At 53.9% G+C, this 25,138-nt stretch overlaps 1 protein-coding gene and 19 non-coding genes across 20 annotated transcripts in view; 1 reads left to right on the top strand and 19 right to left on the bottom strand.

Moving 5' to 3' along the window:
* Positions 1–25,138, top strand: part of DNAJC5B (DnaJ heat shock protein family (Hsp40) member C5 beta) — a 39,620-nt gene that overhangs the window by 9,822 nt on the left and 4,660 nt on the right. The window contains exons 2-3 of the mRNA XM_087735418.1: positions 17,742–17,955; positions 23,964–24,138. Coding sequence (XP_087591544.1) covers positions 17,742–17,955; positions 23,964–24,138 — 389 coding nt within the window. The remainder of the gene's footprint in view (positions 1–17,741; positions 17,956–23,963; positions 24,139–25,138) is intronic.
* Positions 593–665, bottom strand: TRNAA-AGC (transfer RNA alanine (anticodon AGC)). Its single transcript has one exon. It is a non-coding gene; the product is annotated as a tRNA-Ala (tRNA).
* Positions 1,005–1,093, bottom strand: TRNAY-GUA (transfer RNA tyrosine (anticodon GUA)). The gene is given in 2 exon segments: positions 1,005–1,040; positions 1,057–1,093. It is a non-coding gene; the product is annotated as a tRNA-Tyr (tRNA).
* TRNAA-AGC (transfer RNA alanine (anticodon AGC)) lies at positions 1,842–1,914 on the bottom strand. The gene has a single exon. It is a non-coding gene; the product is annotated as a tRNA-Ala (tRNA).
* TRNAY-GUA (transfer RNA tyrosine (anticodon GUA)) lies at positions 2,254–2,342 on the bottom strand. Its single transcript is given in 2 exon segments — positions 2,254–2,289; positions 2,306–2,342. It is a non-coding gene; the product is annotated as a tRNA-Tyr (tRNA).
* On the bottom strand, positions 3,668–3,740 carry TRNAA-AGC (transfer RNA alanine (anticodon AGC)). The gene has a single exon. It is a non-coding gene; the product is annotated as a tRNA-Ala (tRNA).
* TRNAY-GUA (transfer RNA tyrosine (anticodon GUA)) lies at positions 4,080–4,168 on the bottom strand. The gene is given in 2 exon segments: positions 4,080–4,115; positions 4,132–4,168. It is a non-coding gene; the product is annotated as a tRNA-Tyr (tRNA).
* On the bottom strand, positions 4,917–4,989 carry TRNAA-AGC (transfer RNA alanine (anticodon AGC)). The gene has a single exon. It is a non-coding gene; the product is annotated as a tRNA-Ala (tRNA).
* On the bottom strand, positions 5,329–5,417 carry TRNAY-GUA (transfer RNA tyrosine (anticodon GUA)). Its single transcript is given in 2 exon segments — positions 5,329–5,364; positions 5,381–5,417. It is a non-coding gene; the product is annotated as a tRNA-Tyr (tRNA).
* On the bottom strand, positions 6,743–6,815 carry TRNAA-AGC (transfer RNA alanine (anticodon AGC)). Its single transcript has one exon. It is a non-coding gene; the product is annotated as a tRNA-Ala (tRNA).
* On the bottom strand, positions 7,155–7,243 carry TRNAY-GUA (transfer RNA tyrosine (anticodon GUA)). Its single transcript is given in 2 exon segments — positions 7,155–7,190; positions 7,207–7,243. It is a non-coding gene; the product is annotated as a tRNA-Tyr (tRNA).
* TRNAA-AGC (transfer RNA alanine (anticodon AGC)) lies at positions 7,992–8,064 on the bottom strand. The gene has a single exon. It is a non-coding gene; the product is annotated as a tRNA-Ala (tRNA).
* On the bottom strand, positions 8,404–8,492 carry TRNAY-GUA (transfer RNA tyrosine (anticodon GUA)). The gene is given in 2 exon segments: positions 8,404–8,439; positions 8,456–8,492. It is a non-coding gene; the product is annotated as a tRNA-Tyr (tRNA).
* On the bottom strand, positions 9,818–9,890 carry TRNAA-AGC (transfer RNA alanine (anticodon AGC)). The gene has a single exon. It is a non-coding gene; the product is annotated as a tRNA-Ala (tRNA).
* On the bottom strand, positions 10,230–10,318 carry TRNAY-GUA (transfer RNA tyrosine (anticodon GUA)). Its single transcript is given in 2 exon segments — positions 10,230–10,265; positions 10,282–10,318. It is a non-coding gene; the product is annotated as a tRNA-Tyr (tRNA).
* Positions 11,066–11,138, bottom strand: TRNAA-AGC (transfer RNA alanine (anticodon AGC)). The gene has a single exon. It is a non-coding gene; the product is annotated as a tRNA-Ala (tRNA).
* Positions 11,478–11,566, bottom strand: TRNAY-GUA (transfer RNA tyrosine (anticodon GUA)). The gene is given in 2 exon segments: positions 11,478–11,513; positions 11,530–11,566. It is a non-coding gene; the product is annotated as a tRNA-Tyr (tRNA).
* On the bottom strand, positions 12,892–12,964 carry TRNAA-AGC (transfer RNA alanine (anticodon AGC)). Its single transcript has one exon. It is a non-coding gene; the product is annotated as a tRNA-Ala (tRNA).
* On the bottom strand, positions 13,304–13,392 carry TRNAY-GUA (transfer RNA tyrosine (anticodon GUA)). Its single transcript is given in 2 exon segments — positions 13,304–13,339; positions 13,356–13,392. It is a non-coding gene; the product is annotated as a tRNA-Tyr (tRNA).
* On the bottom strand, positions 14,553–14,641 carry TRNAY-GUA (transfer RNA tyrosine (anticodon GUA)). Its single transcript is given in 2 exon segments — positions 14,553–14,588; positions 14,605–14,641. It is a non-coding gene; the product is annotated as a tRNA-Tyr (tRNA).

Here is a 25,138-nt window from a genome sequence, read left to right as displayed (position 1 = left end):
CAGCAGCTTGCGCACAGCTTCAGCCAGTCAGCTCACGCCAGCCTCCAAGCACAGAGACTGCACAGCACTGCGCGGCACCCTTCTTCTCCTGCCTGGCTCTGCTGAGGGCAGAAAAAATTGAACGTGTCCTGCTTCAGCTGCGGCCTCTTCTTTCTCATTCCTCTGCCAGTCACCACAGGAGAAAGCCTAACTGTTGAATCGATAACCTCCTGATAGGCACTCTGATAAACTGCTGCTTATGTCCCCCAAAGCCCGCTCTTCTCCAGCCTCTGGACAAGCCCCCATTCATCGGCCTCTCCTCAAAGGGCACGTGCGCCTGCTGGCCTTGTTCGGAGGGCGCTGCGCTTGGTCAATGTCCGTCTTCTACACAGAGGCCCAAAGTTGGGCACAGCGTTCTAGATGCCATCGATCAGATGCCGAGCAAACGTGGTGAACGCCTTCCCTCGATCCACAGCCCACGGTGCTCTTGGTGCAGCCCTGGATGCTGCCCTCTACTGCGTAGGCCAGGCACAGCGCGAGCTCCCCACAGCCCCCGGCGGACGCGGGCCCCAGGCAAAGGACCTTGTGTCCCGGCAAGGGGAATGAAAAGCGTTGGAGAATGCGGGCATCGATCCCGCTGCCTCTCACATGCTAAGCGAGCGCTCTACCACTTGAGCTAATTCCCCACCCCACGGCCTCTGCCTGGCGTCCTCTCCCCTCCCAGGCACCCACCCCGCACCCAGCCTGCCCCGCACCCAAAGCCCGGGCCTCCCATCGGCCTCGCACCCACTCACCCAACCACTCACCCACCCACTCACTTTCCTGACACGGGACGTGGCCCCTGACAACACCAGTGCGCTCAGGACCACCATCCCCTGCCCAGGCTTCACCCAAACCTGCCTTGGCTGCTCGTCTTCCCCACCTCAGGCAAGCGTTCAAGGCCGGGCAGCCCTTGAAGGGGAGCCACCCGGGCAGGGCCAAAAGGCAGAGGTGCCGCAGGGTCTGCGCCAGGGCCAAAAGGGCACTCCTTCGAGCCGGAGTTGAACCAGCGACCTAAGGATGGCCGTGCAAGGGAGCCTACAGTCCTCCGCTCTACCAGCTGAGCTATCGAAGGAACCAGGGGGCCCTGCCCCTTACCCCGCCCAGCACACACTCATCCAACACTTCTCCACGCAAAGCGGACAATCATGCCTCTACTCCAACAGCCTGCTTCAAACAGCCTCCGCTTCCACATCACACCACCTTGCTCAACCCTTCAGCCCATCAAATCGTGAAAACCCTCAACCACAAAAACGCCACAAGCTCCTTGGACATCATCTTCTACCGCTGGACTCTCCTCAGGGCCAAAGAAAAGCCTGACCATACCCCCTGACACTTGTCTTGATCCAGTTTCACCGCGCCGTCTTTTGCCCTCTCGTCAAGCACCACGCAAAAGGACAGCGCTTCCTCTACTCAGTAACCTCCTCCTAAGTGCTGCAAGGTCATGCGGAAGCCCTCGGAACTTCTCTTTCTCCACACTGAACGTTCCCAGGGTCCTCAGCCCATCCTCAAAGAGAAATCCCTCCCTTCCCTGAGCTTCTTTTCTTGGTGGCCCTCCACTGAAGTTGCTCCATTTCATTGATGTCTTTCCTGTACAGGGGAGCTCCAAGCTGGACACACTGCTTGAGATGGCATTTGACGTCTGTCAAGCAAAGAGGGAGAAAATGAGGTCCCCTGTTAAACTGCCTCTGCTGCTCTTGTTACAGCCCGGGACGTTGTCCTATTCTTTGCTGTCTGGGCGCAGCACGAGCTCCCCACAGCCCCCGGCGGACGCGGGCCCCAGGCAAAGGACCTTGTGTCCCGGCAAGGGGAATGAAAAGCGTTGGAGAATGCGGGCATCGATCCCGCTGCCTCTCACATGCTAAGCGAGCGCTCTACCACTTGAGCTAATTCCCCACCCCACGGCCTCTGCCTGGCGTCCTCTCCCCTCCCAGGCACCCACCCCGCACCCAGCCTGCCCCGCACCCAAAGCCCGGGCCTCCCATCGGCCTCGCACCCACTCACCCAACCACTCACCCACCCACTCACTTTCCTGACACGGGACGTGGCCCCTGACAACACCAGTGCGCTCAGGACCACCATCCCCTGCCCAGGCTTCACCCAAACCTGCCTTGGCTGCTCGTCTTCCCCACCTCAGGCAAGCGTTCAAGGCCGGGCAGCCCTTGAAGGGGAGCCACCCGGGCAGGGCCAAAAGGCAGAGGTGCCGCAGGGTCTGCGCCAGGGCCAAAAGGGCACTCCTTCGAGCCGGAGTTGAACCAGCGACCTAAGGATGGCCGTGCAAGGGAGCCTACAGTCCTCCGCTCTACCAGCTGAGCTATCGAAGGAATCACGGGATGCTGACACCTCACGCCTTCCTCACGCACTCATCCAGCCATTCAGCTCTCACACCACTCCCGCATACCCGCCTGACTCTCTTCAGCAGGAGAAACAAAAGACTTGCCTCACACCCGCACTGCCCAACCAGGACGCACACAGCCACGATGCCTTCCTCCGAGAGACACTCACGAAGCAGAAGGCACCAGTGGCAGGCTCGGGCACGGACAACGGCACGACAGGCAGTCGCTGCAGAGGTCAGGCTCATGATCACGTCCAGTCAGCGCCAGGCAGGTCCAGACTGACGAGGCAGGGATGAGCTCACGACAGAACAGCCCGCTGCACGCCAGCGTCTGCATCAAGGGTCTCTCTGGCTGGACAGAGCCATTGGCGTACCCAGAGGCACGCCTGACCTGCAGACCACGAGGACTCCTGCCGTCTAGCACGGAAGGAGAGTGAAGGCCCAGAGCGGAACGCAGATGTTGCTCCTGGGCCCATGGCTGGAGGCGGAGGCCCCGCACGAGGCTGGTCAGGGCCATTCAGGCCTATTAGGGAACTCAGGGCCCGGACGAGACCTAAGGGTAGCCACGCAAGGGAGCCTGCAGTCCTCCGCTCCACCAGCAGAGCTGTTGAGGGACCGGCAGGGCCCTCTCCCAGCTCTGCCTCCCTGACAGAGCCGTGAAAGAAGTCAGCTTGGTTGAGACCTCTAGTATCCTCCTCCAGCCGCACCCAGATCAGGGATCCCAGCAGCTTGCGCACAGCTTCAGCCAGTCAGCTCACGCCAGCCTCCAAGCACAGAGACTGCACAGCACTGCGCGGCACCCTTCTTCTCCTGCCTGGCTCTGCTGAGGGCAGAAAAAATTGAACGTGTCCTGCTTCAGCTGCGGCCTCTTCTTTCTCATTCCTCTGCCAGTCACCACAGGAGAAAGCCTAACTGTTGAATCGATAACCTCCTGATAGGCACTCTGATAAACTGCTGCTTATGTCCCCCAAAGCCCGCTCTTCTCCAGCCTCTGGACAAGCCCCCATTCATCGGCCTCTCCTCAAAGGGCACGTGCGCCTGCTGGCCTTGTTCGGAGGGCGCTGCGCTTGGTCAATGTCCGTCTTCTACACAGAGGCCCAAAGTTGGGCACAGCGTTCTAGATGCCATCGATCAGATGCCGAGCAAACGTGGTGAACGCCTTCCCTCGATCCACAGCCCACGGTGCTCTTGGTGCAGCCCTGGATGCTGCCCTCTACTGCGTAGGCCAGGCACAGCGCGAGCTCCCCACAGCCCCCGGAGGACGCGGGCCCCAGGCAAAGGACCTTGTGTCCCGGCAAGGGGAATGAAAAGCGTTGGAGAATGCGGGCATCGATCCCGCTGCCTCTCACATGCTAAGCGAGCGCTCTACCACTTGAGCTAATTCCCCACCCCACGGCCTCTGCCTGGCGTCCTCTCCCCTCCCAGGCACCCACCCCGCACCCAGCCTGCCCCGCACCCAAAGCCCGGGCCTCCCATCGGCCTCGCACCCACTCACCCAACCACTCACCCACCCACTCACTTTCCTGACACGGGACGTGGCCCCTGACAACACCAGTGCGCTCAGGACCACCATCCCCTGCCCAGGCTTCACCCAAACCTGCCTTGGCTGCTCGTCTTCCCCACCTCAGGCAAGCGTTCAAGGCCGGGCAGCCCTTGAAGGGGAGCCACCCGGGCAGGGCCAAAAGGCAGAGGTGCCGCAGGGTCTGCGCCAGGGCCAAAAGGGCACTCCTTCGAGCCGGAGTTGAACCAGCGACCTAAGGATGGCCGTGCAAGGGAGCCTACAGTCCTCCGCTCTACCAGCTGAGCTATCGAAGGAACCAGGGGGCCCTGCCCCTTACCCCGCCCAGCACACACTCATCCAACACTTCTCCACGCAAAGCGGACAATCATGCCTCTACTCCAACAGCCTGCTTCAAACAGCCTCCGCTTCCACATCACACCACCTTGCTCAACCCTTCAGCCCATCAAATCGTGAAAACCCTCAACCACAAAAACGCCACAAGCTCCTTGGACATCATCTTCTACCGCTGGACTCTCCTCAGGGCCAAAGAAAAGCCTGACCATACCCCCTGACACTTGTCTTGATCCAGTTTCACCGCGCCGTCTTTTGCCCTCTCGTCAAGCACCACGCAAAAGGACAGCGCTTCCTCTACTCAGTAACCTCCTCCTAAGTGCTGCAAGGTCATGCGGAAGCCCTCGGAACTTCTCTTTCTCCACACTGAACGTTCCCAGGGTCCTCAGCCCATCCTCAAAGAGAAATCCCTCCCTTCCCTGAGCTTCTTTTCTTGGTGGCCCTCCACTGAAGTTGCTCCATTTCATTGATGTCTTTCCTGTACAGGGGAGCTCCAAGCTGGACACACTGCTTGAGATGGCATTTGACGTCTGTCAAGCAAAGAGGGAGAAAATGAGGTCCCCTGTTAAACTGCCTCTGCTGCTCTTGTTACAGCCCGGGACGTTGTCCTATTCTTTGCTGTCTGGGCGCAGCACGAGCTCCCCACAGCCCCCGGCGGACGCGGGCCCCAGGCAAAGGACCTTGTGTCCCGGCAAGGGGAATGAAAAGCGTTGGAGAATGCGGGCATCGATCCCGCTGCCTCTCACATGCTAAGCGAGCGCTCTACCACTTGAGCTAATTCCCCACCCCACGGCCTCTGCCTGGCGTCCTCTCCCCTCCCAGGCACCCACCCCGCACCCAGCCTGCCCCGCACCCAAAGCCCGGGCCTCCCATCGGCCTCGCACCCACTCACCCAACCACTCACCCACCCACTCACTTTCCTGACACGGGACGTGGCCCCTGACAACACCAGTGCGCTCAGGACCACCATCCCCTGCCCAGGCTTCACCCAAACCTGCCTTGGCTGCTCGTCTTCCCCACCTCAGGCAAGCGTTCAAGGCCGGGCAGCCCTTGAAGGGGAGCCACCCGGGCAGGGCCAAAAGGCAGAGGTGCCGCAGGGTCTGCGCCAGGGCCAAAAGGGCACTCCTTCGAGCCGGAGTTGAACCAGCGACCTAAGGATGGCCGTGCAAGGGAGCCTACAGTCCTCCGCTCTACCAGCTGAGCTATCGAAGGAATCACGGGATGCTGACACCTCACGCCTTCCTCACGCACTCATCCAGCCATTCAGCTCTCACACCACTCCCGCATACCCGCCTGACTCTCTTCAGCAGGAGAAACAAAAGACTTGCCTCACACCCGCACTGCCCAACCAGGACGCACACAGCCACGATGCCTTCCTCCGAGAGACACTCACGAAGCAGAAGGCACCAGTGGCAGGCTCGGGCACGGACAACGGCACGACAGGCAGTCGCTGCAGAGGTCAGGCTCATGATCACGTCCAGTCAGCGCCAGGCAGGTCCAGACTGACGAGGCAGGGATGAGCTCACGACAGAACAGCCCGCTGCACGCCAGCGTCTGCATCAAGGGTCTCTCTGGCTGGACAGAGCCATTGGCGTACCCAGAGGCACGCCTGACCTGCAGACCACGAGGACTCCTGCCGTCTAGCACGGAAGGAGAGTGAAGGCCCAGAGCGGAACGCAGATGTTGCTCCTGGGCCCATGGCTGGAGGCGGAGGCCCCGCACGAGGCTGGTCAGGGCCATTCAGGCCTATTAGGGAACTCAGGGCCCGGACGAGACCTAAGGGTAGCCACGCAAGGGAGCCTGCAGTCCTCCGCTCCACCAGCAGAGCTGTTGAGGGACCGGCAGGGCCCTCTCCCAGCTCTGCCTCCCTGACAGAGCCGTGAAAGAAGTCAGCTTGGTTGAGACCTCTAGTATCCTCCTCCAGCCGCACCCAGATCAGGGATCCCAGCAGCTTGCGCACAGCTTCAGCCAGTCAGCTCACGCCAGCCTCCAAGCACAGAGACTGCACAGCACTGCGCGGCACCCTTCTTCTCCTGCCTGGCTCTGCTGAGGGCAGAAAAAATTGAACGTGTCCTGCTTCAGCTGCGGCCTCTTCTTTCTCATTCCTCTGCCAGTCACCACAGGAGAAAGCCTAACTGTTGAATCGATAACCTCCTGATAGGCACTCTGATAAACTGCTGCTTATGTCCCCCAAAGCCCGCTCTTCTCCAGCCTCTGGACAAGCCCCCATTCATCGGCCTCTCCTCAAAGGGCACGTGCGCCTGCTGGCCTTGTTCGGAGGGCGCTGCGCTTGGTCAATGTCCGTCTTCTACACAGAGGCCCAAAGTTGGGCACAGCGTTCTAGATGCCATCGATCAGATGCCGAGCAAACGTGGTGAACGCCTTCCCTCGATCCACAGCCCACGGTGCTCTTGGTGCAGCCCTGGATGCTGCCCTCTACTGCGTAGGCCAGGCACAGCGCGAGCTCCCCACAGCCCCCGGAGGACGCGGGCCCCAGGCAAAGGACCTTGTGTCCCGGCAAGGGGAATGAAAAGCGTTGGAGAATGCGGGCATCGATCCCGCTGCCTCTCACATGCTAAGCGAGCGCTCTACCACTTGAGCTAATTCCCCACCCCACGGCCTCTGCCTGGCGTCCTCTCCCCTCCCAGGCACCCACCCCGCACCCAGCCTGCCCCGCACCCAAAGCCCGGGCCTCCCATCGGCCTCGCACCCACTCACCCAACCACTCACCCACCCACTCACTTTCCTGACACGGGACGTGGCCCCTGACAACACCAGTGCGCTCAGGACCACCATCCCCTGCCCAGGCTTCACCCAAACCTGCCTTGGCTGCTCGTCTTCCCCACCTCAGGCAAGCGTTCAAGGCCGGGCAGCCCTTGAAGGGGAGCCACCCGGGCAGGGCCAAAAGGCAGAGGTGCCGCAGGGTCTGCGCCAGGGCCAAAAGGGCACTCCTTCGAGCCGGAGTTGAACCAGCGACCTAAGGATGGCCGTGCAAGGGAGCCTACAGTCCTCCGCTCTACCAGCTGAGCTATCGAAGGAACCAGGGGGCCCTGCCCCTTACCCCGCCCAGCACACACTCATCCAACACTTCTCCACGCAAAGCGGACAATCATGCCTCTACTCCAACAGCCTGCTTCAAACAGCCTCCGCTTCCACATCACACCACCTTGCTCAACCCTTCAGCCCATCAAATCGTGAAAACCCTCAACCACAAAAACGCCACAAGCTCCTTGGACATCATCTTCTACCGCTGGACTCTCCTCAGGGCCAAAGAAAAGCCTGACCATACCCCCTGACACTTGTCTTGATCCAGTTTCACCGCGCCGTCTTTTGCCCTCTCGTCAAGCACCACGCAAAAGGACAGCGCTTCCTCTACTCAGTAACCTCCTCCTAAGTGCTGCAAGGTCATGCGGAAGCCCTCGGAACTTCTCTTTCTCCACACTGAACGTTCCCAGGGTCCTCAGCCCATCCTCAAAGAGAAATCCCTCCCTTCCCTGAGCTTCTTTTCTTGGTGGCCCTCCACTGAAGTTGCTCCATTTCATTGATGTCTTTCCTGTACAGGGGAGCTCCAAGCTGGACACACTGCTTGAGATGGCATTTGACGTCTGTCAAGCAAAGAGGGAGAAAATGAGGTCCCCTGTTAAACTGCCTCTGCTGCTCTTGTTACAGCCCGGGACGTTGTCCTATTCTTTGCTGTCTGGGCGCAGCACGAGCTCCCCACAGCCCCCGGCGGACGCGGGCCCCAGGCAAAGGACCTTGTGTCCCGGCAAGGGGAATGAAAAGCGTTGGAGAATGCGGGCATCGATCCCGCTGCCTCTCACATGCTAAGCGAGCGCTCTACCACTTGAGCTAATTCCCCACCCCACGGCCTCTGCCTGGCGTCCTCTCCCCTCCCAGGCACCCACCCCGCACCCAGCCTGCCCCGCACCCAAAGCCCGGGCCTCCCATCGGCCTCGCACCCACTCACCCAACCACTCACCCACCCACTCACTTTCCTGACACGGGACGTGGCCCCTGACAACACCAGTGCGCTCAGGACCACCATCCCCTGCCCAGGCTTCACCCAAACCTGCCTTGGCTGCTCGTCTTCCCCACCTCAGGCAAGCGTTCAAGGCCGGGCAGCCCTTGAAGGGGAGCCACCCGGGCAGGGCCAAAAGGCAGAGGTGCCGCAGGGTCTGCGCCAGGGCCAAAAGGGCACTCCTTCGAGCCGGAGTTGAACCAGCGACCTAAGGATGGCCGTGCAAGGGAGCCTACAGTCCTCCGCTCTACCAGCTGAGCTATCGAAGGAATCACGGGATGCTGACACCTCACGCCTTCCTCACGCACTCATCCAGCCATTCAGCTCTCACACCACTCCCGCATACCCGCCTGACTCTCTTCAGCAGGAGAAACAAAAGACTTGCCTCACACCCGCACTGCCCAACCAGGACGCACACAGCCACGATGCCTTCCTCCGAGAGACACTCACGAAGCAGAAGGCACCAGTGGCAGGCTCGGGCACGGACAACGGCACGACAGGCAGTCGCTGCAGAGGTCAGGCTCATGATCACGTCCAGTCAGCGCCAGGCAGGTCCAGACTGACGAGGCAGGGATGAGCTCACGACAGAACAGCCCGCTGCACGCCAGCGTCTGCATCAAGGGTCTCTCTGGCTGGACAGAGCCATTGGCGTACCCAGAGGCACGCCTGACCTGCAGACCACGAGGACTCCTGCCGTCTAGCACGGAAGGAGAGTGAAGGCCCAGAGCGGAACGCAGATGTTGCTCCTGGGCCCATGGCTGGAGGCGGAGGCCCCGCACGAGGCTGGTCAGGGCCATTCAGGCCTATTAGGGAACTCAGGGCCCGGACGAGACCTAAGGGTAGCCACGCAAGGGAGCCTGCAGTCCTCCGCTCCACCAGCAGAGCTGTTGAGGGACCGGCAGGGCCCTCTCCCAGCTCTGCCTCCCTGACAGAGCCGTGAAAGAAGTCAGCTTGGTTGAGACCTCTAGTATCCTCCTCCAGCCGCACCCAGATCAGGGATCCCAGCAGCTTGCGCACAGCTTCAGCCAGTCAGCTCACGCCAGCCTCCAAGCACAGAGACTGCACAGCACTGCGCGGCACCCTTCTTCTCCTGCCTGGCTCTGCTGAGGGCAGAAAAAATTGAACGTGTCCTGCTTCAGCTGCGGCCTCTTCTTTCTCATTCCTCTGCCAGTCACCACAGGAGAAAGCCTAACTGTTGAATCGATAACCTCCTGATAGGCACTCTGATAAACTGCTGCTTATGTCCCCCAAAGCCCGCTCTTCTCCAGCCTCTGGACAAGCCCCCATTCATCGGCCTCTCCTCAAAGGGCACGTGCGCCTGCTGGCCTTGTTCGGAGGGCGCTGCGCTTGGTCAATGTCCGTCTTCTACACAGAGGCCCAAAGTTGGGCACAGCGTTCTAGATGCCATCGATCAGATGCCGAGCAAACGTGGTGAACGCCTTCCCTCGATCCACAGCCCACGGTGCTCTTGGTGCAGCCCTGGATGCTGCCCTCTACTGCGTAGGCCAGGCACAGCGCGAGCTCCCCACAGCCCCCGGCGGACGCGGGCCCCAGGCAAAGGACCTTGTGTCCCGGCAAGGGGAATGAAAAGCGTTGGAGAATGCGGGCATCGATCCCGCTGCCTCTCACATGCTAAGCGAGCGCTCTACCACTTGAGCTAATTCCCCACCCCACGGCCTCTGCCTGGCGTCCTCTCCCCTCCCAGGCACCCACCCCGCACCCAGCCTGCCCCGCACCCAAAGCCCGGGCCTCCCATCGGCCTCGCACCCACTCACCCAACCACTCACCCACCCACTCACTTTCCTGACACGGGACGTGGCCCCTGACAACACCAGTGCGCTCAGGACCACCATCCCCTGCCCAGGCTTCACCCAAACCTGCCTTGGCTGCTCGTCTTCCCCACCTCAGGCAAGCGTTCAAGGCCGGGCAGCCCTTGAAGGGGAGCCACCCGGGCAGGGCCAAAAGGCAGAGGTGCCGCAGGGTCTGCGCCAGGGCCAAAAGGGCACTCCTTCGAGCCGGAGTTGAACCAGCGACCTAAGGATGGCCGTGCAAGGGAGCCTACAGTCCTCCGCTCTACCAGCTGAGCTATCGAAGGAACCAGGGGCCCTGCCCCTTACCCCGCCCAGCACACACTCATCCAACACTTCTCCACGCAAAGCGGACAATCATGCCTCTACTCCAACAGCCTGCTTCAAACAGCCTCCGCTTCCACATCACACCACCTTGCTCAACCCTTCAGCCCATCAAATCGTGAAAACCCTCAACCACAAAAACGCCACAAGCTCCTTGGACATCATCTTCTACCGCTGGACTCTCCTCAGGGCCAAAGAAAAGCCTGACCATACCCCCTGACACTTGTCTTGATCCAGTTTCACCGCGCCGTCTTTTGCCCTCTCGTCAAGCACCACGCAAAAGGACAGCGCTTCCTCTACTCAGTAACCTCCTCCTAAGTGCTGCAAGGTCATGCGGAAGCCCTCGGAACTTCTCTTTCTCCACACTGAACGTTCCCAGGGTCCTCAGCCCATCCTCAAAGAGAAATCCCTCCCTTCCCTGAGCTTCTTTTCTTGGTGGCCCTCCACTGAAGTTGCTCCATTTCATTGATGTCTTTCCTGTACAGGGGAGCTCCAAGCTGGACACACTGCTTGAGATGGCATTTGACGTCTGTCAAGCAAAGAGGGAGAAAATGAGGTCCCCTGTTAAACTGCCTCTGCTGCTCTTGTTACAGCCCGGGACGTTGTCCTATTCTTTGCTGTCTGGGCGCAGCACGAGCTCCCCACAGCCCCCGGCGGACGCGGGCCCCAGGCAAAGGACCTTGTGTCCCGGCAAGGGGAATGAAAAGCGTTGGAGAATGCGGGCATCGATCCCGCTGCCTCTCACATGCTAAGCGAGCGCTCTACCACTTGAGCTAATTCCCCGCCCCACGGCCTCTGCCTGGCGTCCTCTCCCCTCCCAGGCACCCACCCCGCACCCAGCCTGCCCCGCACCCAAAGCCCGGGCCTCCCATCGGCCTCGCACCCACTCACCCAACCACTCACCCACCCACTCACTTTCCTGACACGGGACGTGGCCCCTGACAACACCAGTGCGCTCAGGACCACCATCCCCTGCCCAGGCTTCACCCAAACCTGCCTTGGCTGCTCGTCTTCCCCACCTCAGGCAAGCGTTCAAGGCCGGGCAGCCCTTGAAGGGGAGCCACCCGGGCAGGGCCAAAAGGCAGAGGTGCCGCAGGGTCTGCGCCAGGGCCAAAAGGGCACTCCTTCGAGCCGGAGTTGAACCAGCGACCTAAGGATGGCCGTGCAAGGGAGCCTACAGTCCTCCGCTCTACCAGCTGAGCTATCGAAGGAATCACGGGATGCTGACACCTCACGCCTTCCTCACGCACTCATCCAGCCATTCAGCTCTCACACCACTCCCGCATACCCGCCTGACTCTCTTCAGCAGGAGAAACAAAAGACTTGCCTCACACCCGCACTGCCCAACCAGGACGCACACAGCCACGATGCCTTCCTCCGAGAGACACTCACGAAGCAGAAGGCACCAGTGGCAGGCTCGGGCACGGACAACGGCACGACAGGCAGTCGCTGCAGAGGTCAGGCTCATGATCACGTCCAGTCAGCGCCAGGCAGGTCCAGACTGACGAGGCAGGGATGAGCTCACGACAGAACAGCCCGCTGCACGCCAGCGTCTGCATCAAGGGTCTCTCTGGCTGGACAGAGCCATTGGCGTACCCAGAGGCACGCCTGACCTGCAGACCACGAGGACTCCTGCCGTCTAGCACGGAAGGAGAGTGAAGGCCCAGAGCGGAACGCAGATGTTGCTCCTGGGCCCATGGCTGGAGGCGGAGGCCCCGCACGAGGCTGGTCAGGGCCATTCAGGCCTATTAGGGAACTCAGGGCCCGGACGAGACCTAAGGGTAGCCACGCAAGGGAGCCTGCAGTCCTCCGCTCCACCAGCAGAGCTGTTGAGGGACCGGCAGGGCCCTCTCCCAGCTCTGCCTCCCTGACAGAGCCGTGAAAGAAGTCAGCTTGGTTGAGACCTCTAGTATCCTCCTCCAGCCGCACCCAGATCAGGGATCCCAGCAGCTTGCGCACAGCTTCAGCCAGTCAGCTCACGCCAGCCTCCAAGCACAGAGACTGCACAGCACTGCGCGGCACCCTTCTTCTCCTGCCTGGCTCTGCTGAGGGCAGAAAAAATTGAACGTGTCCTGCTTCAGCTGCGGCCTCTTCTTTCTCATTCCTCTGCCAGTCACCACAGGAGAAAGCCTAACTGTTGAATCGATAACCTCCTGATAGGCACTCTGATAAACTGCTGCTTATGTCCCCCAAAGCCCGCTCTTCTCCAGCCTCTGGACAAGCCCCCATTCATCGGCCTCTCCTCAAAGGGCACGTGCGCCTGCTGGCCTTGTTCGGAGGGCGCTGCGCTTGGTCAATGTCCGTCTTCTACACAGAGGCCCAAAGTTGGGCACAGCGTTCTAGATGCCATCGATCAGATGCCGAGCAAACGTGGTGAACGCCTTCCCTCGATCCACAGCCCACGGTGCTCTTGGTGCAGCCCTGGATGCTGCCCTCTACTGCGTAGGCCAGGCACAGCGCGAGCTCCCCACAGCCCCCGGCGGACGCGGGCCCCAGGCAAAGGACCTTGTGTCCCGGCAAGGGGAATGAAAAGCGTTGGAGAATGCGGGCATCGATCCCGCTGCCTCTCACATGCTAAGCGAGCGCTCTACCACTTGAGCTAATTCCCCGCCCCACGGCCTCTGCCTGGCGTCCTCTCCCCTCCCAGGCACCCACCCCGCACCCAGCCTGCCCCGCACCCAAAGCCCGGGCCTCCCATCGGCCTCGCACCCACTCACCCAACCACTCACCCACCCACTCACTTTCCTGACACGGGACGTGGCCCCTGACAACACCAGTGCGCTCAGGACCACCATCCCCTGCCCAGGCTTCACCCAAACCTGCCTTGGCTGCTCGTCTTCCCCACCTCAGGCAAGCGTTCAAGGCCGGGCAGCCCTTGAAGGGGAGCCACCCGGGCAGGGCCAAAAGGCAGAGGTGCCGCAGGGTCTGCGCCAGGGCCAAAAGGGCACTCCTTCGAGCCGGAGTTGAACCAGCGACCTAAGGATGGCCATGCAAGGGAGCCTACAGTCCTCCGCTCTACCAGCTGAGCTATCGAAGGAACCAGGGGGCCCTGCCCCTTACCCCGCCCAGCACACACTCATCCAACACTTCTCCACGCAAAGCGGACAATCATGCCTCTACTCCAACAGCCTGCTTCAAACAGCCTCCGCTTCCACATCACACCACCTTGCTCAACCCTTCAGCCCATCAAATCGTGAAAACCCTCAACCACAAAAACGCCACAAGCTCCTTGGACATCATCTTCTACCGCTGGACTCTCCTCAGGGCCAAAGAAAAGCCTGACCATACCCCCTGACACTTGTCTTGATCCAGTTTCACCGCGCCGTCTTTTGCCCTCTCGTCAAGCACCACGCAAAAGGACAGCGCTTCCTCTACTCAGTAACCTCCTCCTAAGTGCTGCAAGGTCATGCGGAAGCCCTCGGAACTTCTCTTTCTCCACACTGAACGTTCCCAGGGTCCTCAGCCCATCCTCAAAGAGAAATCCCTCCCTTCCCTGAGCTTCTTTTCTTGGTGGCCCTCCACTGAAGTTGCTCCATTTCATTGATGTCTTTCCTGTACAGGGGAGCTCCAAGCTGGACACACTGCTTGAGATGGCATTTGACGTCTGTCAAGCAAAGAGGGAGAAAATGAGGTCCCCTGTTAAACTGCCTCTGCTGCTCTTGTTACAGCCCGGGACGTTGTCCTATTCTTTGCTGTCTGGGCGCAGCACGAGCTCCCCACACCCCCCGGAGGACGCGGGCCCCAGGCAAAGGACCTTGTGTCCCGGCAAGGGGAATGAAAAGCGTTGGAGAATGCGGGCATCGATCCCGCTGCCTCTCACATGCTAAGCGAGCGCTCTACCACTTGAGCTAATTCCCCGCCCCACGGCCTCTGCCTGGCGTCCTCTCCCCTCCCAGGCACCCACCCCGCACCCAGCCTGCCCCGCACCCAAAGCCCGGGCCTCCCATCGGCCTCGCACCCACTCACCCAACCACTCACCCACCCACTCACTTTCCTGACACGGGACGTGGCCCCTGACAACACCAGTGCGCTCAGGACCACCATCCCCTGCCCAGGCTTCACCCAAACCTGCCTTGGCTGCTCGTCTTCCCCACCTCAGGCAAGCGTTCAAGGCCGGGCAGCCCTTGAAGGGGAGCCACCCGGGCAGGGCCAAAAGGCAGAGGTGCCGCAGGGTCTGCGCCAGGGCCAAAAGGGCACTCCTTCGAGCCGGAGTTGAACCAGCGACCTAAGGATGGCCGTGCAAGGGAGCCTACAGTCCTCCGCTCTACCAGCTGAGCTATCGAAGGAACCAGGGGGCCCTGCCCCTTACCCCGCCCAGCACACACTCATCCAACACTTCTCCACGCAAAGCGGACAATCATGCCTCTACTCCAACAGCCTGCTTCAAACAGCCTCCGCTTCCACATCACACCACCTTGCTCAACCCTTCAGCCCATCAAATCGTGAAAACCCTCAACCACAAAAACGCCACAAGCTCCTTGGACATCATCTTCTACCGCTGGACTCTCCTCAGGGCCAAAGAAAAGCCTGACCATACCCCCTGACACTTGTCTTGATCCAGTTTCACCGCGCCGTCTTTTGCCCTCTCGTCAAGCACCACGCAAAAGGACAGCGCTTCCTCTACTCAGTAACCTATATCTGACACTGTTTGATATGCCATAGCATAGCCATATCTCACCCTATGCAACATACTTTCCTGCCTCCAAAATATTTCTCCCTCTACCCAGATGTTCCTTCATCTGACTCACCCCTTCAGCACAGTCTAGCTTGATCTCACCTCTCATCCTAAGTCTCCCACTGACAGAGGTGTTGAGCATATTTTTCTGGCTTCATTTCCATGAGCTCCCCATCCATCTTGTGGGATGGCTGTTTCTCTGCTTGTGGTATCTTTTCTCTCCCAAACATGTCACATATTGCTTGCTGCTCTGAATGGCTGTGGTGTTCAGTGGTCCCAAGGTGGTGAAGGAGAAGGCCATTCATCATGAGAAAAATCTGAATGGCCAGAAATCCATGTGTTTGGTATGGGATGTAGCCAACAAACTCCTTTGTTCATTTCACTGTATGCTTTTTGTCTTCTTCCTTTTTCTCTACTCATAATGAACCACGATTATCACATAACTAGAAATGTCACTTTTCCAGGGACCCACAGCGCAGCTTCTATATAGCTGATGCTTATGTTATGGCACATAGTTCTTGTCCTTACTTATATTGTTTCTTAGGTTTGACCTAATGGAGTCCTTTTTCTCACTTATATGAATTGCGCTACCAGTATATAGATCTCTTTCCCATTACTAAATCATCTCCAATTAGTATATGTCACCTTCGTGTGCAGGGAGTTGTTTTGTTAATGTACTGTTTTTAGAGAGGACAGTTTTCCCAAAATCAAAATAAGAACATATCCCATGTTTTGTTAACTGTACTATTTTGAAAGTAATTCTGTTAGTATTCTAAACCAATACTAAGTAAATTGAGTGTGCAACTAATGTTTTTCACCTTTTCAAAACTACATTTTGTTCAAATTCTTATTTTTTATGAGATTGTTGGGGATATGGATTGGGTTTGTGGGAAAAGAAAGAAAGGCTGGGTACTGATTATCCAATGCCTGCAACCACACATGCGTTTTGAAGGTAATACCTCTCCCATTTTTTTTTTAATTCTAATTGCTGGGGTTTGTTTTCAGCTAAGAAAAGGGATAGATTGCTTAAGGTACTTAAATACCTGGATGGCACAAAATGTCATTAGTCATGCAAGACTTAGCTTGCTTTTCCAGTTCTCCTATTTCATCTTTTATTATGTTTAAGGTACCACATGTTAAATATGACTGAAAATTTATGTTTAAGATACCACAGCACAGTATATTAAATATGATTGAACGTGAACCCCTTTATACTCTTAGAGACGTGTTTAAGGAGTTATTTATTATCTATGAGAAGATTAATTGGGTTCAGCATACAGAACTGAAGAGATCGTTGGCAGAGTTTGTTGTTCCCAGGCTCATATCAGTCTTGATATTGGCAGAATGTCTCCAAGGCAGGAACTGTCATCAGGGGCAAAGCAGTTACATTTTACTTGGGGATTAACCTGCGCTGGGACTTCAGTGGAAAGTCAAGCAAGACCCTACTCTGAGGATAAATTTGTTAGAAGAAGTGTGGGAACACTGCCTTCACACCACAAATAATATTTTTTGGCATAACAGTCATGGCTAGCTCCTGAAACACTCAGAGAGAATATTTACAAAATGCTACATAGCTTGACTGAGGTGAGGATCATGGAATTTAAAACACTACTAAACCACTTTTGATGCCACTAGAGGTCAGCACTAGTCATTAAATAAATGTCCTGGAAAAATCTTATTGCCAGTTCTTCAAAGGGAGTGGAGATTTTTTAAAAGATACACTGCTGTCTATGCTTGGTTTGCAGATTTTTGCTTGTTTTGTTCACAGAACTCACACTGCCAGTCGTCCAGAATGGTTGGAAGCAAACCCTTTCTTCTCCAAGCTGTGCTTCCCCAGCACTGTCTGTAAGCCAAAAGTCCCACACTGTTCTTTTCAAGCTATACCTGTCCTTGGATGCTGTACTGCTGCATATAGTCAGGGGAAAAAGACAGTACTGAGCCCTGCCCCAGCAAAGGCTTCCCACCAGCATAAACAGCCCTGAACAGTTGACAATCAGCATCCACCGCTTTAAGGACTGTCTCAGAAGTGTGACAGTGGGGAATTAGCCCCAAAGACAGGCACTTCAACCTGGGGCTAACTCAGTGTTCTTTTCCACCGTGTGCTTCAGAAAGATGCTTCTTTTCTATTGCAACTCCTAAGTGTGTTTTCCATCATCACTGTCTGGGCTTCTGCAAACACAGACACTGTTTACAAAATTTTAATATAGCTACTATTGATAAGCAATCGAATACGGAATTTCCTTTGCTATAAAGAAGGTAATGTTGATGGGATAAGCAGTGTGATCATCATGTTTTTAAACAGCCTTTAAAAAAATCTTTATCTTTGTTGAAACCTGCTAAATTATGCAAATCAGTTGGCAATCATAATGCAACAAATGCGTGTGATTTATTATCATGTTGCAATCTGTGCTTTCAGCATATATCACTGTCTCCTTTAACATGGTAGCTGACTAGGTATCAATACACAAAGTTCATGCTCAGTGTAATAGGAACACCTCTTTTACCAAAACTTTCACATTCAGTCACTTTGTGTCACTTTTCTTCCACTGAGGACATCAGAGCTGGAAAAAAGAAGGCTGGACACACAGTTCAGAATGATTATATCTCTACTAGAATATTTTGTAATGTTTTGTAAGTGTCTGTATACATGCACACATACGGATGATTTATTTTCCTTCTGTTTGTTTTGGGTTTTTTTTCCCATGTTTAAGAAAACTGGCTCTGAAATATCATCCCGACAAGAATCCGGACAATCCAGAGGCTGCAGAAAAATTTAAAGAGATCAACAATGCTCATGCAACACTGACTGATCTGTCCAAGCGAAACATATATGACAAGTATGGATCATTAGGGCTCTATGTGGCAGAACAGTTTGGTGAGGAAAATGTTAACACCTACTTCATGCTCTCAAGCTGGTGGGCAAAGGTAGGCTATTATTTTCTGTTGGAAATCAAGTGTTACAAGGCACACAGACAATTACATACACAAGGAACCCCCTGAAAAACATGGTCTCTCTGTAGGCTTAACAAATAGTAGGATCTGAATCTAAACCGCTACTAAAAGCTTAATTAAACAACAACATTATCTGGAAAATCGACAGTGGCAGAATGTAACATCAGCTCAGAATAGTGCTACTATAGACTGTTTTCTTTTTCTTTTTAAGTTGGTAAATAGTTAAGTAGAGTGCATGTTTTGTAACACTTTCAGACATTAATTAGATTTGAATCTAGTGCTCCAGGTTAATTTTGACTTTCTTTTCAGTAATGACTAAATAAAAATGACTCATTGTTCAAAAACGAGAAGTCCCACTTATGTGACAACCGGTTAATAAGTTATTACAGTGCAAATTTAGCTGTGTTCTTTGCTATATGTAGCGCACAGCGTAAGTAAGCAATAATAATACATAACAGTCTGTTATTATGATGTCATATATATGTGGCCTGGTGAGGGGGTGAGAGAAAGGAAGTGGAAGAAAAGGTGAGAAGGGTGGGGTGGAGGAAGAGAGTAGGAAAGGAAGAGAATGATACATCAAAAACTGACATACTGCTCAAGGAAAAACACATCATGGGCTGTTCTAGTTATAAAGGAGTTGTGTTCATGTGTTCTCTTATGTCACTGGCGTCCTCTGATGTTTGCATATGTCAGATTTGAGTGTTTTAGGAAATATTGAAATGTCACAGAAATGTAACAAACCAACAGAATTGCAAATATGCAAAATCCATGCTGTCCCCAATTATTTCCAGCAATCAAAGCACAGGAAAACAAGAACTCTGATGGAACACATAGGAAAATGATCTGTGCTCTGTGAGGCAATCACACTATGACAGCTTTGGTCTGAGAACCATAGAACATGGATTCCTGTGTTCAGCACGGATCAGGCCAGTGCTTCACTGCCCCGCAGTCCCCTTTCATACTGGGAAGTCACTTGGGCGATTTGTGGGTCTGAGAAGCCATAACTTGTCTGCTGAATCAGGATGAGCCAGAAGCTGCTCAAACGCAGAACAGTGAATGAAACTAATGGATGCGCAAGGGCACAGCTGCACCCTCAGAAGCAGGCTGGAGGCTGCCTGCCTGAAGCTGCTCTACCTGACTCCTGCTGAAGGCTGGACTCCCCACCACAGCCGCTATCTTCTCCTGCTGGATCATTCCCTCGTTTCTTTGCTGTCCACCCTCTCCTTTGGCCTCTTTGTCACAGTTCAGATGCCAGGAAGCATTGCCTTAGAGCTGAGAGCACAGCAGTACTGACTCCTTTAACGGTCTTGCTAGACAAGGGTTTCTTCACTGTTTCCTGCTTTCTTAGCTTTTATTTCCTCTTCTGCTTACCAATCTTTAATGGAGGTTTTTTGAAGTATAAAATCCTCTGTGGTTAGAAAATCAGGAACAGAAATAACCGCTATGGCTTTGAGTCATAAGGAGAGCACTGGAGAGTACAGAGAGAAGCTAGTAAGTTCCTAAAAGCTAAAGGAGGCGTGTGTGGATTGTTTCAAAGAAGCTGTATCCCAGAGGTGAGACAAGATATGCTGAATATCCCAGCAAAAGTAATCACTGCTTCCTCATTTTTAAGAATTCTGTGCAAAAAATCCAAAATATGCATATAGACTGATTTGAGGATTGTCAGAAGTGGTCTCTCTATTCCTCCCCCAACCCAAAATCTTGCCACCTCCAAAGCATAAACAGGTCACCAAGTGTTTTTTGCAAGCTGAGCTCACTATTCCTCGTCTCTTTTTAACTCATGTACAAATGCTGGGTCAGTTTCAGATTTTTGTATTGGTCATCATAATACTATTTGAGTGTGAGGCATCATCTGCAGACAACCTCTGGACCCCTAATTTCCTCCATTCTGGTAGAAGACAGTAGGGACCACAGCTTTTGCTCATTATCTTCCTCTTCAACTATGAACATTCCTGGTAAATCCTCTTCCCTATCACACTCATACTCAGAAAATCTGACAACTGTGAGGAGGTGTATCATTAGAAGTAAGGAAACTCAAATGAAAGGAGAAATGCAAAGTGAAAACTACTTTTTTTCAGAGACCCAGACTTCTTAGCAGGCATATTAAACTGGGAACATACTGACATGGGTAATGGGAGCTTTAACCTCTTCTCTGCTGGCAGGCATAGGCGTTGTCTGTTTAACTGTTTTAGCAAAAAGCAATTCTCCCTCTACCATGAAGACAGTTTCTTGATCACATCAATAAACTGATTCTTGATTTACCAAGTATGATAATATAAGCACATGAAATCTTTAAACATCAAGAGGCTCCCTTGGCTCAACCACAAGCTCCTGGGTCTGCTTAAAACCAAAAGAGATGCGTACTAGAGATGGAGAAGTGGAAGACTACCCACTGAGAACTACAAGGGCATTGCCAGAGTGTGCAGAGATGCAGTTAGAAAAGCAAAAGCTCAGCTTGAATTGGAACTGGCCAGAGATGTCAAAAATAACAAGAAAGGGTTCTTCAGGTTTGTAAGTTGCAAGCAGAAACAGAAGGAAAACATAGGCCCACTGTTAAACAGTAGAGGTGAATCAGTCACCAACAATGCTGAAAAGGCAGAGGTTCTCAACACTTTCTTCACCTCTGTCTTTACCAACACTGTTGGATGCCAGGCGTTGCGAACGAAAATCCAAGATGATCCAAACATAGACCCACCATCAGTGAAGAAGGAGTCAGTATGTGAATTATTACAGGAGCTTGACCTCTACAAATCAATGGGCCCTGACACCATCCACCCGAGGGCGTTGAGAGAGCTGGCTGATGTCATTGCAGGGCCACTCTCTATAATCTTCGAGAAGTCGTGGAGATCGGGGGATGTCCCAGAGGACTGGAGGAAGGCAAATGTTACCCCTATCTACAAGAAGGGCTCAAGGGAGGATCCGGGTAATTATAGGCCCATCAGTCTTACTTCAATTCCCAGGAAAGTCAGGGAACGGATCCTCCTGGGGGCCATCACGAGTCAAATGAAGCACGTGATTGGGAAAAGCTAACATGGCTTCACCAAGGGCAGATCATGCCTGACAAATCTTGTGGCCTTCTATGATAAAGTGACCTGCTCGGCTGACAGGGGGCGAGCGGTGGATGCTGTCTACCTGTACTTCTCCAAGGCTTTCGATACGGTTCTCCACGGCCTCCTCCTGGAGAAACTGATGCATTATGGCCTGGACAACTGGTCTGTGCAGTGGGTGAGGAATTGACTGATGGCCCACACCCAAAGGGTGGTGGTAAATAGCTCTTTTTCAAACGGGCAACCTGTCACAAGTGGGGTCCCCCAGGGATCGATATTGGGCCCAACGCTATTCAATATCTTCATAAGTGATCTGGATAATGGGATCAAGTGTAGCCTGATGAAGTTCGCAGATGACACCAAATTGAGAGGGGAAGTAGACACTCTGGAAGGGAGAGCCATCCTGCAGGAAGATCTGGATAGGCTGCAAGAGTGGGCTAACAAGAACCTTATGAAGTTTAACAAAGACGAGTGTAAGGTCTTGCACCTGGGAAAGCATAATCCAGGAGTGCAGCTCAGATGGGGATCCACCTGGCTGGAGAGCAGCTCCATGGAAAGGGACCTAGGGGTCCTGGTGGACAGGAAGCTCAACATGAGTGAACAGTGTGCTGCTGCGGCCAGGAAGGCCAATAGGATGCTGTGTTGCATCAACAAGGGCATCACCAGCAGAGATAAAGAAGTCATTATCCCACTCTACTCAGCGCTTGTCAGGCCACACCTGGAATACTGTGTTCAGTTCTGGTCCCCGCTATACAAAAAAGATGTGGACAGGCTGGAGGGGGTCCAGAGAAGGGCCACCAAGATGACCAAGGGTCTGGGAAGCCTGCCGTATGAGGATAGGCTGAGAGAGCTGGGTTTGTTCAGCCATGAGAAAAGGAGGCTTAGAGGTGATCTCATCACCATGTACCAGTACTTAAAGGGGAGCTACAAAGAAGATGGAGACTCCCTTTTTACAAGGAGTCACATGGTGAGGACAAGGGGTAACAGGTACAAGTTACTCCCAGGGAGATTCCAATTGGACATGAGAGGAAAATTTTTCACAATGAGAACAGTCAATCATTGGAATAATCTCCCCAGGGAAGCAGTTGACTCCTCTACACTGAACATGTTTAAGACTCAGTTGGACATGGTGCTGGGCCATCTCGTCTAGACTGTGCTAGAAAGGTTGGACCAGATGATCCTTGAGGTCCCTTCCAACCTGGTATTCTATGATTCTGTGATTCTATGATTCTATGATCTAAAGTATCATGAAAAAATTCAAGTATTTTTTTCCCTTTATACACTTTTATTCCGTCTTTTTTCATTCTGTCCATTGTGATGATTTATGCTCCATTATGGCATAAATGATAAACAGCCAAATAACTTATTTTAGGGGTTACGGCATTTAGAATAGTTTTGGGTGTCCCCTAGAAGGAAAACATTTTAAAATAAATAGTCCTTCTTTTCATTTAAAACCACCTTGCTCAGTCTTGATACATGCCTATATTAATATTAGGCATATAAACAGTCTCATTACCTTCAAAGATGCTCCAGTCAGCCCCCACTAGCACTGCCTGAGACATGCATACATAACTGAGTGTCATTTACATAGCTTCATTGTCAAAGTTTGACAATATCCTGACGTCTGTGCTTGTGTTCTTCCTCAGCGGCATGTTTTCTTATGAATATAAAAAATAGTTAGTAAAGGGCAGACTGTATAAATATAATGCTAAAGCCTGGCTGTACCTTCAAATTAACCTGTATATGGCTAGTGGCCACAAAGCTGCACTGGCTTATACATACACGTTCCACGTATCTTCCTTGATTCCCTTTTCAGGATCGTCACTGGCTTTCCTTTACTCTTACACCACTATGTTCACGATGACATGTGGAGGTTTCTCCTTTGCCACAAACACCTTGTTGCAGGCCTGGATCTGCCCCGGGTCAGGAGCACCCATGGGGAGCACAGGGCGACAATGCCAACCTAAGGGCTCCCCTTCTGCAGCCCCCCATCCCACTGCTGCAACATGGCATGCAGCCCCGAACGCAAGCAGCTGTGGAGGTCTGCTGTGAACCCAGGCAGTGACCTGGTCTGGAGGAAGAAAAGCTGTGTAAATTAAAGTTTTCTGGCTGTTGAATCTGGCTGAGATCTCTGGTCTTGGCCCCAGGCAGCTGTGCTGGCTCTGCTGAAGCCTCTGTGCTTTGTGCCACAGGGACAGGAGTGAGCAGAGGGCAATGCAGATGGGAATTTCTTGCTGCCTGAGTCCCCAGATCAAGAAACCACAGCCCGAGGAGTCGAATTTAGGAGTTGTCACCTGTGTGCTCCTGCACAGGCTAATGGGGAGAGAGAGAGACAGCCCCAATGGGCAATTCAAGTCCTCCCAGGGCTGAATCACCCTCTGGAACAGCTTTCAACTTATCATTGACTATATGGGGAGCCCATGGGGGCTACAGTCCTAATTTGGATGCCTTAGTTCAGTGTCTAAAGTTATGTGGGATGCATCTGGGTCTTTGCTTCTTTTTCTCTCGGCTTTGTTATTGACAAGAATCTGCCAGTAAATAAGTGTTTGCGAAAACGGTCTTGGGCAAATGAGTCATTTTTAAGATGGAAATGAGTCATTTTAAGGTGGGTGGGGTTTTGCATACCGCCTAGAAGTTTTTTCTGAGGGCCGTCAGCTAAAGACAGACTTTCAAAAGTTGAGCATGTGGAGGCCTGTTGGTTGGTGTCTTCTTTGTGGACATGGTCCTGAGTGGCAAGTAGGAGCTGGTGGATGAGGAGGACTCTGGAAGATCTGGCCCTTGTTTAGGCACTAGGCCAGCGGCTGGACTCCTCTGAGTGCTAAGCACTTGGGAACCTGAGTTCCTTCAACGATTTGCCTTCAGCTGTAAGAGGCTGCCACGAGTTTCAGGGAGGTCATTGCTCACGGGGTTTTCCTCCCGCTGCGTTTAACCCAGGTCCTGTTTGCAGTCTGTGGCCTACTGACGGGCTGCTACCTCTGCTGCTGCCTCTGCTGCTGCTTCAACTGCTGCTGTGGAAAGTGTAAACCCAAAGCACCCGAAGGGGAAGAGCAGGAGTTTTGTGTGTCTCCGGAAGATTTGGAAGAGCAAATTAAGAACGACATGGAAAGAGGTGTGTATTATAGGGGCTTACTGTGTGGCAAAGCTGTTCAAAACAATCTTTAAAGCCTGTAGGCCAGATGTTCTGCTCACAATGCTGAGGCTGCTTGCAGACATCAGTGGAGACGTGCCAATTCACTCCAGCTAACACCATGACCTGATGAACTTCCCAAGTTGTGTGTTAATGAAAAACTAAACTTATGGCACTAACAATTAAATATCTCCTGTATCTCTTATGAGACACTTAAACAGTAGAAGTCTCAGGGCTCATCTTAAGAGACAATGTTCATCCTCTAGCCCCCATGCCCACGTTGCTTCATATCCTAGATCCTGTACTTGTAGATTAGGCTCTGCCTGGACTGGTGCTTGCTACATCTGATCTGCCTGAATAAGCTGTCATTTGGTTTTAATTCCTGTAAAATTTATCACTGACTGTGATGGGCCAACTGTACCCATTCAAGAAAAGGCTTCAAGAAAAGATGCAAAGTTTCCAACAGTAAGGTTATGCCGTAACCTAAGAGAGTTTGCATGGGAGCTACCGTGGTCCTGCCCCTCTCCCATCCAGCCCCCAAGCTGCTTGCCCTCTTCTGCACTGGCAGTAGCAATTGTACTGCCTTACCAGAACCCAGATCTTGGATACGATCCATGTGAAAACTAATCCCCTCAAAAATGTGTGTAGTTCCCTGCCCATTTAACTCCCTGCCATGCTTCACGGTAGGACAGGCCAAGCGCTAATGCTGGCTCAAAGGAGAGAGCAAGAGTGCCCAGCCAGGAACAAGGGCCCCTTCACAGCAGGTCACCCTCTTTTCTCGGCTTTGCTGTGTCCCCCGGCTGCACGCTCGGGCTTTGGGTATACCAAAGGATGTTGGTGGTGATTTCCTAATTTGGCACTAATGTGGGTTACATATTTTGAACAAAGAGCCCTGTTCTAATCTGCTGAAGTGGGGCAGAGTTTTGCTTTCATCTTCAGGGGAAGAAGAAACATCTCAAACTGGTTAGATTTGGACACTTGC

Source organism: Nipponia nippon, unplaced genomic scaffold, assembly GCF_047370975.1.
Source record: "Nipponia nippon isolate SJK-2023a ecotype South Korea unplaced genomic scaffold, ASM4737097v1 scaffold_1, whole genome shotgun sequence".
NCBI lineage: Eukaryota > Metazoa > Chordata > Aves > Pelecaniformes > Threskiornithidae > Nipponia > Nipponia nippon.
The sequence above is the reverse complement of the archived record's forward strand: the minus strand, read 5'-3'. Positions and strand labels throughout refer to the sequence as shown.